The following is a 17012-nucleotide window of genomic DNA, read 5'->3' as shown; positions in this document are numbered from 1 at the left end:
TTAACCTAGCAGTTAAAACAAAATATTTTATAGTAAGAATCATTAGAAAATGAACGATGACTGTAAGTCTATATTCGAAGTTTTATTAGGATGGGCTTCTGGATGGCTTCAGCCCTATAGAAGGTAAAAAAATAAGTATATTTTCAATCCATTTATTTGAATAATATACCTCCTTCCCTTCCACGAAAAATTATATAGTGGAAATAGTATTAATTTTTTTGGCAAAACTGGGTCCGAAGTATAAATAGTAAGCCGAAATCCTAATTCTTAAGCAAAAAAACCGTCAAAAACTTCACAAATGTTCCCTTTATTGACCAATAGAAAGAATTTTTCAAGGAAAGGTAAAATTCCACAGTAAGCTAAAGAGGAGCAGATACAAGGTCAAATGGTATAAAACAGTTCGCGGCAACGAACCGTAAGTAAGGAGTGACTCGGCCCAATATTAATTGAAACTCGATAAAAACGAAATTTTGATAACAGTAGATACATCAAAAGGATTGCCTATTTGTGCTGATTCCAGATATATAAAATTCATTAAGTTGAACTTTACCCAACAAAAGCTAGGAGCCTGAGAACATTTTCCCAATTTTTGAAAAAGGGGTAAACGCCCCAAAAAAGTCAAGATACCTTAATTAAAATCACATCATCATATTCGGCGTATCAGAGAACCCTTCAGTAGAGATGTATGTCTCCCATTTACAAAAATGTGGAATTTTGTATTTTTTTTCCAGAAGAAAGATCACGGATGTGTGTTTATTTGTTGTTGTTTTTTGTTTGACTTTTTCCCAGGGGTGATCGTATCCAACCAATCGTCCTAGAAGATCGGAAGAGGGCTCATTCTGCCCTCTCACGCAACTTTCCCCCTCCAAATTCGTCCAATCTGAACATTGAGATAACCATGTTTTTCAGCATAGTTGAAAGATCCAATAACTGCCATTGAGGATAACGTGAGCCCCGTTATCCTCATTTTACATTTATATGTAAAAAATTGTTTACATATAATATTTTTTATTGGGAAGCATACAGACATTTTGTATTTGGGAGGGGGCCGTAGGAATAGCGATTTTTTTTTCCACGGATTGGATTCTCCGTGGGGAGAGAAGCTTCTGGGAGTGAACTTTCTTTCCAGAGGGAATTTGGCAGAATTCCTATAGCCCTACGAAATTATTTTTATTGATCTTACTTTCTCTTTTGCGACTCATATTTACATCTGGAGATGCTCCGAGGGAATTTTCAGCTGGTTGGAATTTTCTGGGGATTTGTTCCACGGGGAGGGGGTCCGCTGTATAAATCCTTCATAGGAGAATTTTTCCATGGGAAATTTTACGCAGGAGAAAATTTCCATTTGGGGGTGGGGGTATTTCCGGGAAAATTCTCTGGAGGGGAGATTTCTAGTATGATTTAAAGAATGATTAGAAATTAAGTAAAAAACAAGTTTTTTCAAATTAAAGTAAACTAAGGAGAATTTTTTAGGAGGAGCCACCCGCAAGAAATTTTCAGGGGGGATATTATGCGAGGATGGAATTGTCCGGGGTCGTCTTACGCAAGAGCAACTTTATTTTGTTGTGCTAAACATTTATTAACCCTTATTTTTAAAAACATTTAAATGAAAGAACTTTATTTTTATTTAAATTGAAAGACTTTTTGCCATTAGTGCCACTCGTTTATCGAAATAAACGATATTATTATCATTTATTATTATTTATTTAAATGCTTGCGAAAAATAAAAGAGCACGGTTTATGCTGTATCGCGACTGGTGACTTCAATTGTGATCTAACCGACCCACTTAATTCTTCTGGCGATTATGATCGCCCAAGTATTATTTTCGGCCTGTTAAATGATGATTATGTAGTTGAACCGAAGAATGGGAGTTTTACTTACGTCCATAATTTGGGTAGTACATCTAACTTAGACTATATTTGTCATACGTCATCCGTAACTTGCGGAAGCTGTTGTTAGTGATTCCAATTTTACGTCAGATCACTTTCCTTTGTCTTTTATTACTCTGATCGTTGATTGTTGCCCTTCTTCTAACCGGCTTTCCGAAAAAGCAATCTGTATTTTATGCTAATGATTGGGATAGGGCGTCTCTAGATCTTTTCCAGGATGCGTGCAGCGATGTCCTAGTGAAAATTTGTATGCCGTTTGGTTTGTTGATGTAGAGTTTAAGAAAGAATATGTGTGACTCTCAAGTTAGGCTTAACATTTATTGTAGTGAACTTAATCATGCCCTAGGTCTCGCAGAAAAATCAGCAGTACCTATTAGGCGAGTAAAAGTTGGAACTGAAGAGCCTGGCTGGTCAACTAATTATAATTTGCGAAATGCTTTTCTGCTAAGTTTTGGCTTTCGGTTTGGATTGAAATGGATAAGCCACGTGATGGGTGGCTGCGAAAACTGTATATTTATCTAAACGCCAGTTTAGAAAGCAGCTTTCTCTGCGTCGCAGTTCAATTGTTTCGTCTTGTTTGGAAGAAGCTCGATCTCAGCCAAATAAGTTGTGGTCCAAATAAGTTTATATATTTTGTCACCATGTTAGAATTGTATAAAAAGCCAAGACAGATAGTCCGAGTGAAAGGCAAATCTGACATAAGCCCTTTTTAGGATTATATATAAGAATGATGTCATTTCACTTGTTGATAGATAAGTCATCACTTGTTGATAGATAAGTCATCATCCATCCGTGCATACATCATTCCTAGGGCAGAACTAAGGTAGATAGTCATAGAACTAAGGGATAAAAGATCTGATTGATTTTGGGTTAACGCGTGACAGACAATGTCCACTGGATTGGACCTATGCAAATGTATAAGTTTAATATTGTTATACGCCATCAGAGACTCCAAAAATATTAAACCAGTAAAATGAGGGATTAGATTCTCCTTCAGATTTTTACACCCTGTAACACAACGGTATTTCACCATTTTAACATTACTATTCCCATTTTTAGCGACAAACACAAGCTTTCCCTAATAATCCCCTTGAAACCTCGTGACCTTTTGAGAACTCAACGAAAAACGCGTTTTTCAACTGAAAGCAGGAAGCGAGATTGAAGATTAAAATGATCAGAAATTACTTCGCATACGAGTGGGGCTCCTCCCCCCTCTTCAATTTCTTGCTCTTCACGCTAAAGTTTTTTGACACTTTAAAAGAGCTACTTATTCTAGTTAAAACGGCCCTTGTGGTTCAGGAGTTATTCTTAAAGAATCGGGACAAAAAGTAAAGCTTTAGAGTAAAGAGCGAGTCATTAAGGAGGGGGCAGCACTCCCTCATATAGAGAATAATTTCTGTTTGTTTTGAGTTTTAATGTTGCTACTTGCTTTCAGTTGAAAAAACTTATTATTTCTATTTAATTCCTGATTGTTATTCAAAAGGTGCTGGGAAACCCGCCGCCTCTATACAAATTCCTCCGTGTTAAGCTCTTCCAGCGCAATATTCTTCCAGAAAATACCCCGGGACGTTCATCGGCGCCGAAAATTTCCGCAGAAAAATTTTCTGCAGATAATATCGCCTGGAAAATTCTCTTTGGCCTAATTTCATTTAAAAACAAAAATTTTAAATGAGAAATTTACAAAATTTCTGATCGTTTATCAAATCATGCCGGAAATCCCCTCCGTGAAAATTATCCCCATAGATCCGCCCAGGGAAAGTTTCTCCCGCGGAAAATTCCCCCTTGGAGAACTTCTTCTGCGGAAATCCTCCCCACAGAAAAATCTCCAAGACAGTTCCGACTTCGCTGAGAATTTTCCCCGTACAATTCCCCCAGAACATCTCCACGTGCGAAATTGAATCGCCAAAGAGAAAGTAAGACAAATAAAAAGATTTCCGTAAAGGAATTCTTGCAAATTCCCCCGTGTAAAATTTCCCCAGTATGTTAACCCTCGGAAACTTCCCTCCCCACGAAAAATTCTCCCTGCGGAAAATCCTCCTAAAAAAATATGTGTATACTACCCAATAGCATGTACTACACGTAAAAAATGGGAAAATTTCATAACTTACAGCCGTTTCCCCAAGGGCTGTGGAGATGCATGCCATCCCCAGAGGCATAGTAAATTGACCTTTCAACTATGCTTCTTTCAACTAAGATTCTTTGACCTTTTGGGGTTGTTTACATCTTTTTTCAATCAGGTAGATTTTCTCAGGTTCGTAGCTTTTGATGGGTAATATCGAACTAATGATATATTTGAAATCAGCATAATAAGCGAATTCATTTTATGTCATTGAAATCTTAAAATTTCTATTCCCATTAAAATTTCGGTTTTTAGAGTCTCGATTATAATTTGACCGAGCCAATCCTGTCGTTACCCAGGAACTGTTTGAAAAACGTGTTTGTGCATAGAAAGTCACGTGATTGGCACTCTGTTGTATTTTTAAACTCTTAAAAGTGCTAGTTTTACAGAGTAATACGCTAGTTTGAACACGTGTTGCAGATGTATAGTCCATAGACTATGCAGCAAAACTCTTCTATCAGTAATCAAACTCTTCACTATCAGTATCAAACTCTTCTATCACTCTTCAAAACTACTTCTATCAGAAATTTACTTGTTTTAAATTATAGTCCTGCGGACCTGGAGATTTTTTTTTTTTTATTCTTTACAGCTTATGTTGGTGGCTTTATTACCAGTTATTGATGGCTAAAACTAAACCAAAATTCAGTAGAAAAAATTATCTTCAACGCTGTACTACTGAAAGGATCGATACAAATTGTTTCTCTAGGAAACAAGAATTGTTACTTAAGTGTCACAAGACTCGCGTTTATGAACGAAACGCAATGTTGTTCATGAACGTAATGTTTTTGAAAATAAAAATGTCAAAATAATTCCTTTAATAAGTATTCCACATTCAGTCCAATATCACTACGATCTTGCTCACGAAAAAATATGTTGAATAGATTAAAAGACTGCCATTTTGGCATTTCGTTTAGAGATGTATTTGACCCGGGTCTGTGTTGCTCTTATGTTACAAGAGACTCGAGGTGATGAAGAGTTCGAAATCAGTTTTTATCTGGGAGGAGCTACAGTGATGGATGAGTTGTCAGTTACTCTTTCCTCAGAATTAAATTTAGTGAAACGAAATTTGTGAACTAATTTAGTTCACTAATTTTGTGAAACTAAATTAGTGAAATCCTAAATTTGTAGCGACTACACTTAGAACAATTTTTGATGTAACTATAGAAAAAAAAATGGAGATGAAGATCTGGCAAAATTTTACGGTTGGGCGTCTTGTTTGCCTTGGAAGGGTGTTGGGCACCATTCACTTGCCTGAGAATGATCCTATATTAGAAATACGAGCCCAAATCTCAGATCTATCTCAATTAGTAAGAAAATTTTATATATATGAACTCAATTTTACTCCAAATCACTGGTTCACTGGATGGTTCGAAGAAGATCTTCTGGTGTCAAGAGGACTGCTGAAACATATCTTCATCCATAAGGAACGTTTTGATCTTCTGGCAATGTTGGATCAGAGCTTGGGGATACTTGGTAATAGCCCAAATAACAGGAGGCTGCACGAATACATGGCTTTGAGAAAACCTTTAGATATTTGTATCAGTCATAAATATATAGAACACAGTTTGTTTAAAGTGTTAATGTTCGAAAGACATAATGGTGGGTTTGCGAAACGCCTTGCTGTGCGTTTGCGTAGAGATGTGGGGGAAGATCTTTGCGGTTTAACCAGGGAGTGGCTTGTTGAACTTTGCAATAGAATCACAGATCCTAGTTTTGGGTTATTCGAGTTTGCAGACCAACTTGAAAGTGAGCTTTATATCAACAAAAACTGCAAGGCCAAGACTGACAACTTGCAATGGTTCCGTTTTTTGGGAAGAATAATTGCCCTGTCTGTGATACATGACTGCCCATGTTTTCCAGCTTTCACCAAAACATGTTATAAACATTTCATGAGGCAAGAAATCGAATGGAGTGACCTGGAATATGACAAACAATTCCTACAAAACTTGTACTTTATTACGGAAACGACACATCCATCCACAAAAAAAAACACACATCCATGATCATTCTTCTGGCAAAAAAATAAAAAATTCCACATTTTGGAATTCAGAGGTTTCATATTTTGAAACCTCTTCAACGGGGTTCTCCATTATGCTGAATTTAATGTTTGATTTTCATTCAAAATTGCCTTGCGTTTTTGGGGGTATTTTCCTCTTTTTTCGTAAATCAGGCAAAACTTCTCATGCTCGTAACGTTTTGTGTGTAACATCACATTTAATGAATATTATATATTTGGAATCAGCATAAAAAGCCAATTCTTTTTATGAGTAAATTATTATCATAATTCTGCTTTATAGATTCTCGGTTACTATTGGGCCGAGCCATTCCTTGAAGTTCTGTCTTTTCCATGTTTCTACAAATATTTCAGCCTGTCAACCTTTTTCCTGCCAAAGTCTCCATAGGTTTTTGCAGCCTTATAACATTTTTTTTCGTTAACGATTTAAACCTTCATCATGTAAAACACAAAAAAGTACGATAAAGAATAAACTAGTAAAATATATGCAGTATATTAAACACGAAGTAAAAGCGATAGCAACTTTGAGATTTATCCAATTGAGATACAATGCGATCCCTGCTAAAAACAAACAATTAATTATGAAAGAAGCACGACATATTTATCAGTGAAATCTTGACATTAATAACATGTTCTTTATTAGTTTATTTCACGTATAAAAACATACCACAAAATACCTATTTGCGTACCAAGAGAGACCTTCAAATTTCAATTCTGCTTAAAAGGCAAAGTCGCAAAGCTTAAAATTCCTGAAAATTTCTGCATCAAAAGAAGATAATAATAATAAAAAAATATAATAATCATAATAATGAAATCACTGTATTATTGAACGAAGAAAAGAATAAGCTTGAAAATATTAAAATGCAGGGGAAAACGATCATCTCAATACTGACGGATTATAATGCTATACGTAATTGTTCCATAGCTCCCAGCCTATCACTAGTCCGAAAGCAATCACATTATGATATACAATGGATGCTTGAGGCGTCTCCAAAGAGATGACAATGGGAACTGAAGCACCAGTAGGTTTACAATTCTCACAAGAGAGTGCACGTTTTTTATGCCAGAAGTCAAACGACAAGCGAGCAGAACACATTATAGAGATGGCATACAGTCAATAGCTCTCATTAAAAGGTGATATAACATACACGTAGTTTGGTAATGAATAAACTCTTTTAGAAAGTTGTTTTGCTCCTTTTCTTGGGAGAGGGGGGGGGTGTAGACTATGTCTAGTTAATTTTACGATACTAACTGTATTTTACTAGTTTCTGTTTGAGGCGCCTGATGCATTGTTCCCAGAGATGTCCTTCTGAACTCCCCAGAGAAAAGTATATTAGCTTTTCCGCATTCTTCTCAGGAATGATTTCACCCAAGAAACAGAAATTTTCTTCGACAATTCAGGATCCACTGCAGATACAACTTGCTTACTAATTTGAAGAACAACACGTTCTGAGACCTGACCACCATTTTTTGCAATTTCTAACAATTTCTCTTTAATGACAGGCTCATACTGAGGAATAATTGGCTTTCTTCCAAGTTTTGTCCTCTGTTTTCCTTTGTAACTATCTTTTATAATTGGATCGCCACCTTTTTCAATAGCGATCTTTGCTAAGTTTTTGGCATTTTGGGTCTGGTCAGTCACATTCCCGGTGCTTGAATTGTCAACTTTTTCCTCTATACTTAAATTTATAGGAGATTTCAAAAATGTTTCTTCTGCTTGTGTACACTGCGTCTGAGTATTACATAATGAATTACTAAAGTTTGTATCAACAGACCACCTATGATAAGGAACTAAATTTTGGCTAGAAGATGGTGTTAGATACTCAAATATTGGGATTTCTTTAGGATTAGCGCCTAGAGACGAGCATAAATCATTATGAGTATAATCTAACATTTGGGATGTTACATATCTTTCGTTTTCTGACTGAACAGTCTTAACTTGAGAATCTTCCTCTCTTAGGTCAACATCGGACATTCTTAATAACTCAGAATCTTGCTTTTGAGGATGCCCAGGATATGCGGGTAGCTTTGGGTATTCTGGTGGATCTTTAGGTGGTCCTAAGTTCCTTCTGGATATTTGGTTCATGTAAATCCATTTGAATTTTCGCACCGTTCCTTCTGGTATACTTCTTTTAAATCGTTTACTAAACTCTTCAACTGCCGCCTTTGATCCGTGTTCCACTGCAAACTGTCCGATCATTAAACGACTCGGCTCACAAAATTTCAGCTTCAATTTTGAATTTTTGGCGAGTGTTTCCGTCAAACCTCCTTTCTTCTTTATATAGTAGTCTTGTAAACATTTTGCTAATTGTATAGTTAACTTAAAACCAAGACTTTTTGAATATTCTTCACATGTTTTAGCATATCCATGTTCAACCATACTTCTACCAATTCCATCTTTTAAAGATGGCGTTAGCTTACGAAACACAGCCACAAAATATCGTATTGTTGAAGTTGAGAGATGTACATTCAACTTTTTTGAATAGACTTTGCTCGAATTAGTAAATGAACTAGCTATTGCGTATTTGGCAATTTCTTCCCTCATTTCGAGACTCAGCTTCACATATTTCGTAGGTCGGATCGGGTCATTTTTCCCCAAGGTTAATAATTGTTCTCCATTTTTTTGTTTCGCTTTCTCCAATCGGGTTCCTGAGTTGCCCAGTACTGATTCATTGGAAGAGTCTTCATTATCATCATTACCATCATTATCATCACTACCTGAGTTGCTATTTGTTTCTGGTTGTACTATCGGCTTTACCTTAAAAAGATAAGTGAAAGCTAGGAATGAACATTAATAAGCAGAATAAACCCGATAAATCAAGATTTTTTTTTTTAATGTTAATACCCAATCAACTGGGAAACCATCTTATTCATTAAAGAACACATTTTAGGCACGGTCCTTTTTTTTAATATTATTCGGACTGTTCTATTTTGAGCCCTCCTCCTCCATTTTTGTTCAGGTATTTGTAAGTATAAACCAACTCATACGTTTCTAACTTTCAATTAAGCAATTCTTCTATTTGAAAAGAGTTTCAAATCTTACTTGTACAAAATTATTCTTAATACAAATGAAAAATATTTTTATTTGACATAAATGACCACCCATTGTCTAGCATAATGCACAAAATGTATGCCTAGTTGTACAAAACACCTCGGTTTTCCTAATGATATTTGTTCAAATGCGACTTGGGCTCAAAATTCAAATCTAGGTTATGCCACTAAGTTGTACTTTTTTGTGCCCCAATTTGTCCAAATGCAACATTTTATTCTTAAACTTTAGGTCTCACGCTAGTAGTGATTCAAGTAATTCTTAAAACCAAATTAGCCAACTATCACAAATGAGAAAATTCAAAAATTTAAATTCGATACAAAGAGATAAGGCTAACAATAATGAAAGAATTGCATATATTTTGGAACAATGTTAATGGTTCGTCTTCAGCGCCAAATATTTTGATCCACAACCATGGGTGTTACAGAGAAAAAAAGAGACATTTTTGTCTGTTACAGAGACCTTTTTGTCCAGAGGCAAAAAGAACCAGAAGGGTTTTGTTGCCCTCCAATGACTACTAACCGTTTACATCGGGGCTAGTAATTTTATTATACAATCGGTTGACCCGGATCCCAATTTTCTACAACTATTTCTTATACCCACAGGAAGGAAATTTTGTTGCCCTCCAATTACTATTAGCCGTTAAAATAGGGGCTAAGATGTTAATAGGACTAGAATTTAGAATCGAATGAGCCGGCTCCCGATTTTCTAAGGCTATCTCTTCTATACGAATGAAAAAACAAGGATTAATAAGCAACGCCAAAAATCAAAGAACAATAGAATAAAAGTAAAGACCATAAGAACATGCAAAATAAAATAACAAAAACCAGCTCTCACTCTTGATGGGTCTGTTCGTGTTTTGTGTGTGTTTTTTTTTTTTTTTTTACAATATTTTTATTTGGAGACAAGATCAAGCCACTCCAGAATTTTCTACTACCAAATAATTTACATAGAAGAAAACGAAAAGCTAAATTTTACATAACCAAACCCATAATATGAAACTACAACAGAAAAATGTATCTTTCGCTTCTTAAAGGTTTCTATAGAGGAACAGCGTGGGTTTAGGAATAGGAGATAATCCATTGACTAAGTTTTTACACTTAGATTACTAACTCAGATAGGCCTAAATCTTCACACCCCTTCAGCCTTTAGTTTTATAGATTATGAACATTCATATGGTTCAGTTGACAAGAAAGCTTTATTGAGATTCCTATCCCTGTATCATATACTAGACAAGTACATCAAAAAGTGACTAGTGCTATTATCAAAAATATTATTACTAAGGTTACAAGTGGAAAGTGAAGTTAATAGTTAGATCGGAGTGCAGAGGCGGAATTTCTTCAAAATCCTGGGGGTGAATTCGGAGATGGAGCCATTATTTTTCAGATTCAGAATGAGCCACATCGTACCATAAAGGTAAAAATATACTAAAGAAAACTAACCGTTTCTGTGGATGCTTGAATTATGTAGGTGTATCTTAATTTTGACAACTAAGGTCTGGGAAGGGCAGCTGTCCCCCTCCCTTCTGTCCCATAACAAATTACGCCCTTGTCGGAATAGAATCGAGAATGGAGCAGAGTTGTGTCGTATTCCTGTTTGTATGAATTTTTTCGATGGAATTCACACTGGCGAACATGAGAAAGGCTACGGAGGAACATGCAATGAAATGAGCAGGCAAAACTCACAGATTCAGATTATGCAAATGATTTGATCGTCCTAGATAAAAATTTTATTTTGAATAACATTTTTGGATTTTGTTTTGAATTTTTTGAGAATTAGGGTGACTTGAGCTGTACTTTGTCTTTTCTGAGATAAAAATAAAAAGATTAGTTTTACCTAAAGAGCTTAATAGTTATGTTTAATATTTGATTAAGACTTTTGATAATTTAATTTTTAATAAAGCAGCCTTTGTTTTACTTAGTAACCTAGCCTTGGCGATTTTTTAATCAATCGCAAAAAGTTTAAAATGGAGGAATTAGCCTGTTTTTACGAAATTCCAGGCTGAGTCAGCATAATGTTTGGTGTTGAATCAAAACCCAAGTCATAATAAACTAAAATAAGACATATACGAGGCAATTATTTACTACAAAATTTAACAATAATATTTCTACTGCCAGAATGTCAAAGGCAAACTTGACCCCAACAATCGAACTTAAATAAACAAAACTATTTATTTTCAACTTTTTCTTTTTATTTTAAAGCATTAACATTTCAAAAGAAATTAGTTCTAATGCAATGTGTGTCGAGTAGAAAAACATGCTCTTGTTGTTGGATGTAAGCCAACTTTTAAACTACCCGTAATTAGAATTACATGCTTTTTTTTATTTCCATAAACGCTCCTTTTATTTTCCAAGAAAAAGTAAGAGGTTTTCATCTATAAGCAAACTATATCAAGCCGGAGCTGTAAGAAACTCCCGTCTACATTAATCAACAATAAATCAGGAATAGATGTCGTTCAAGAAATGTTAACTCAAACAAGAAAGCTTAGTCCCAGAACTCAACTATCAAGAACTCGATATTGATGGGTGTAGATTATCTTCAATCAAAAATGACAGACAACAACAAATTTAACCCCTAAAATGTCTATAATGCATAAAAGCAGCTAATATTCAACTGCACTTACAGTAAAACAGATTGCTTATAATTTCGGTTATCTGCAATCTTGGACAGAGGCGCCAAAGAGGGGGGGAGATTGCAATAGATCGATTCCCTAACAGAAACAACTGAAAACAAAGTTTCTGAATTTCCGAACGGTTTACTGAACCAAAAGACAGAAAATCTGAGTCATCAAATTCTGTTTCTTTCTTAATTACGTTTTCTGCATACTAGGTCAGGGAAACTAATTCGCTGAATTTTAATTTTCAACGTAATCGTAAAAATCACGTAAATTCTCCTAAGGGATGTGTTCCGAGATTATATACCCTACATGTGCAAAAAAACTGATAATGTTGATTTAGGAAGACCCAATGAATAACTCAAGACAGCAGTTTAAAATTTAGCCTTACGGCAGAGGACGTTATATATGCAGAACTTCGAAATGCACAGTAGAAAAAGTACAATTACAGGGACAGCAAACACATCATTACTTACAGGACATCATTAGCCTGATAATTCTCACCAAAAAAAAAATGCCAAATGCAAAAGCTACTAAGTATATTTTGGTATTTGATGACCGTGCCTGTAGTCTATGATTTTGGAAGACTTGACAAGTTATTAAAAATACTTTATTGTGTAATTCAGTTCCTGTCACTTAAGGAATAGAGACCTAAGGAATCTAGTATTTTGTATCTAGTATCTAGTAATTTGTCAATGTCATTTGTTTCCGTCTTCGACAAATTTAGCTTTCTTTACTACTTCAAAGTTGTGTCACGTAAATTGAAATGTATTAACAGTCGAAAAACTAGTTAAGATGCTACCATGCAAAACATATAAGATGATTAGCTGGATAAATTTGTAAAAAGCAAGTAGAAAATACTGTGTGCAGCATACATGTCACAATAGCCTCCACAAACAGCATTACAGACTTACTCTAAGATAATAGAGGGTCGAGAAGATTTTTGAGCTGAGTAAATTGTAGCGTTTTTTTTGTTTGTTTTTTTACATTGAATTTAATCTCAAGCATGAAACAAAAGAAGTAATACGTACCTGTGTATCTACTTTTTACAACTACAAAACCAAATTACATAAGGATAGTACGGGGTCACAAAGATTTGTGTGCTCAGTGAATTGTGACGAGTTTTTTTTTTTTTTTTTTTTTTTTACACTGAATTTGATCTCGAGCCTGAAACATGAGATATAATACGTACCTATGTACCTAATTTTTATTAAATAAAAAAAAAGTTTTTTTTAACTGCAAGAAGGAGCGACATTAAAACTTAAAACTAACAGAAATTATTCCGTATGTGAAAGGGGTAGTCCTCCCCTCCTCAACGCCTCGCTCTTTACGTTGAAGTTTTACTTTCTCACAACTCTACTTTTTAAAACAATAAAAAAAAACTTTAGCGTAAAGAGCGAAGCGTTCAGGATGAGACAACCCCTTTTACATACGGAACAATTTCTGTTCGTTTTAAGTTTTAATGTCGCTCCTTACTTGCAGTTAAAAAAACTTGTTTTTTTGTTTAATTTCTGAACGTTTTGATTTAATGCATGTTTGGATTTTGGCTCACCGCACAAGAATAATTAAAACGAATTTTGCATATTCTTTTTTTTTTTTTGTTGCTAAATGGCTTTCTCATAGTTTTGATCGGACGATTTTGATAAAAAAAAGGCGTGGGCGAGGAGGCCTAGTTGCCCTCCAGTTACTTAAAAATGCAACTAGATTTTCTTATTTTTTTGCGAGCATTTTTGTTAGTAATAAACATACATCCTTAAGAAATAACTTATGTAACGAGCTTCTATGTTTGTGAATTTTTATTACGTATGTGAGGGGGTTCACCCCCTCGTCAATACCTCGCTCTTTATACTAAAGCTCGAATTTTGTCCCAAATCTTTAAGAATGACCCCTGAATCACAAAGGCCGTAGAATAAATAGTTGAAATTACTAAAAATACTTTAGCGTAAAGAGCAAGGTATTGTGGAGGAGAAGAACCCCCTTATATACGTAATATTTTATGTTCGTTTTAAGTTTTAATGCTGCTCATTACTTCCAGTTGAAAAAAAAAATTATTTATTTTCCCATTGTTTTTTTTTTTCGCCTCCTCGGCAATACCTCGCTCTTTATACTAAAGCCTGAATTTTGTCCCAAATCTTTAAGAATGACCCCTGAATCACAAATGCCGTAGAATAAATAGTTGAAATTACTAAAAATACTTAAGCTTAAAGAGCAAGATATTGTGGAGGAGAAGAACCCCCTTATATACGTAATATTTTATGTTCGTTTTAAGTTTTAATGCTGCTCATTACTTCCAGTTGAAAAAAAAAATTATTTATTTTCCCATTGTTTTTTTTTTTTAATAATGCTAGAAAACCCTGCGCCTGGTTGGTTGCCCTTCATGGAAATTCTCTTCCCTCATGATAAATTCCTCCGTGGAAAGAACCTCCCATGTAACCCAGGTCACTCCTTACTACAGTTCGTTACCACGAACTGTTTGATAACTACAAAACCAAATTATATTAGGATAATAGGGGCTCCCAAAGATTTTTGAGCTGAATGAATTGCACCGCTTTTCTTTAATACTGCATTACATCTCGAGCCTTAAAGAAGAAATGTAATACATACCTATGTACCTAATTTTCATAACTACAAAACCAAATTATAGTAGGATAGTAGGGGGTTTCAAAATTTTAAAGTTGTGAGCTCAGTGAACTGTGGCGAGCTTTTTTTACACTGAATTTAATCTCGGGCCAGAATCAAAAGATGAAACACGTACCTAATGTATCTACTTTTTATAACTCCACAACCAAATTATAGTAGGATAGTAGGAGGGTCGCAAAATTTAAAGTTGTGAGCTGAGTGAATTGTAGCAAGTTTTTTTTTTACACCGAATTTCCTCTCGAGCCTGAAGCCAAAGATATAATGCGTACCTATGTATCTACGTTTTTATAAATGGAAAATCAAATTATAGTAGGATAGTAGAAGGTCGCAAAGATTTGTGAGCTGAGTGAATTGTACCGTTTTTATTTTTTTTAATACTTCATTAAATCTCGAGCCTTAAAGAAGAGATGTAACACAACACCTATGTATCTACTTATATACAAAACCAAGCCTGAAAGATTTGTGAGCTGAGTGAATTGTAGCGAGTGTTTCTTTTTCGAACCTGAAACAGACGACGTAACATGTACCTTGACACAGCGTTCGATCTCGATCCTGAAGTAAACGACATAATAAAAAAAGAGGTAAAGGATACGGCATGAGGCTTTACAGTCCGTATCGGCGATGCTGATCTCCGTTTTTTGGCCCTTCAGCCAGGAAGTGCAATGGGGAGTTGGGGGCCAGCCATCCTGTGCTTTCGCACACCCTTCCTGTTTACCTTCCCCAGATTTCTCCAGGTACCCATTTAGAGCTGGGTTGACTCTGGCTAAGCTTACAGAGTCACGCCACTGACCCCCGTCCCAAACTGAAGAATTGTGTACACTGGGATTCGAGCCCGCGTCCTTTCAGACGAAGGATCCCGAATCCAGCGCATCAACCCACTCGGCCAGGACGGCTCAACGACATAATATGTACCTATGTCTCTAATTATACATTCGCTGGAGGGTCACACCTGACTAGAGCCAGTACATACAGTATTACAGACTTACCCTGATATACTAGATAGCCTCGAAGACTTGAGTGAGCTGTAGTGAGTAGTGAGTCTCAAAGATTAACTAGCTGAGCGAGATTTAAATGGTCACGAAGATCAGTCTCTACATACTTGAGTTTCAAGTCCTATAAGATTCTTGTGGCATATGAGCAGAATTAACCATAGGGCTAATCAACAGCTTGCTTCTTGTGAATAAGTGCTTAGTCTAAAGTCTTCAATGGAAATATACTAAAATTGATTAGAAAATAGAGTTACCTTTCTTCTCCTTTTGCCACTCAGAGAACTTGTTATATTTGGAAAGTCCTTTTTGAACATAAGGTAGTATGGGCTGCACCCTAATTCAGGTCTATGTCCAATTCTGAGCTAAAAAAAAAAAAATCCTGAAAAATCCTGAGTAAGCAATAGAAACCCCCTTAGATAGTGAGTTCTTAACCAATCGATAATGTGCTTGAATTTAAGAATATAGACTACGAGTCTCCTTGCGACAAGAAATGTCACTTAACGCTTCTTGAATTACTGCATCCAATTTTTTGGTTAAAAATGTGTCTTATCTGAGACGTTAAATACAGCACAGAACAGAAAAAAATGACTTGGCTTACGGTACTTACCAGAACAGCGCAGAGAACGATGAGATCAGGCGCCTCTAGGTTGACCTATCGCTTCCCAGGCTCAAGGCTTCTTTCACTGGGATGTGGGATTTGGCAAAGAGTTAGTTGGCTGTCTTTCCACCTAGTAGGGGGTCGTCCTCTGGGGCATTTCAATCCGTGCTGGAAGTGTCTCTATTCCTGCACTTCCTGTTTTCCATGCAGGAAAAGGGTCAAAGTCAAACACAACCCCGTGCTGGGACTTCATTAGGCAGACGAAGGAGGTGGCAGTACAAGCCAACAGTGTTTTGGGAAAGCTTCGTCGAGAAAGGGGTTTGCGAAGTACGCGACAGGAGGGTCTAGCTGGTAACAAAGTCAACCCAGTGAAGACTCCGAGTCTTCGAAGATGTTTGGTCTGAACGACATCGACGGTGTGGAGGACAAATTTTGTGGCTGGCTACGTCTCTGCTCCATACAGTAGTTAGGGGTTGATGAAGCACCGTGTTGGGTTTCTTTTTTTTTGTCTCTTTAGACAAATACAAACTGACAGCAAATACAAATAAGTTCTTTCTAGAAACCCAAATAAATTGGAAATAATTTTGAGATGCAAAATTTATTTTCCTACCTACCTGTATTTGTGAGCTAGAAAAGGAAATATTACGCATTTTGGATAAAGCAGAAATTTCTGAAACCTCAAGAACAAAATAAGATACAAAAGAATGGATTGAACCAATCAATGGAGCATACTGAATTCAAAAAATCAGAATAAAATCTACGCATAGTCAAATGTCGCATGATGCTCTTTGAATTACCCCAGCAACGTTATTATTCTAACATAACTTCAATGAAATCATAAACTTTTTTTAATCTCATGTAAGGTAAACTGTTCTTCAATAATCCTAAATCATGACTGAAAAAAACTATTTACAAACTTAGTAAAAATAACAGTTCCACAGAAATGAAAGTCATTTAAATGAAAACCTAAATATAAAATACCAACACTGATCGTGTTTCTTAAGAAAACAAATGACACAAACGAAATAAAATTATAAATAATTAAAATAAAAGTACAGTACGTAGATGCAAAACCCCTTATGCAGGTTACCCCTTTGCA

At 35.7% G+C, this 17012-nt stretch overlaps 1 protein-coding gene across 2 annotated transcripts in view; it reads right to left on the bottom strand.

Moving 5' to 3' along the window:
- Nucleotides 1–291: 291 nt before the first annotated feature.
- Nucleotides 292–17012, bottom strand: part of LOC136037970 (uncharacterized) — a 29056-nt gene continuing 12335 nt past the window's right edge. For both annotated transcript variants that reach the window (XM_065720861.1, XM_065720867.1), the window contains exons 4-5: nucleotides 15570–15677; nucleotides 292–8781 (exon numbers count right to left, since the gene is read on the bottom strand). In XM_065720861.1, coding sequence (XP_065576933.1) covers nucleotides 7357–8781; nucleotides 15570–15677 — 1533 coding nt within the window. In that variant the 3' untranslated portion in view covers nucleotides 292–7356. The remainder of the gene's footprint in view (nucleotides 8782–15569; nucleotides 15678–17012) is intronic.

The sequence above is a fragment of the Artemia franciscana genome, chromosome 2 (assembly GCF_032884065.1).
Source record: "Artemia franciscana chromosome 2, ASM3288406v1, whole genome shotgun sequence".
In the NCBI taxonomy this organism is placed as follows: domain Eukaryota; kingdom Metazoa; phylum Arthropoda; class Branchiopoda; order Anostraca; family Artemiidae; genus Artemia; species Artemia franciscana.
Note: the sequence above shows the minus strand (reverse complement) of the source record. Positions and strands in the feature narration are given on the sequence as shown.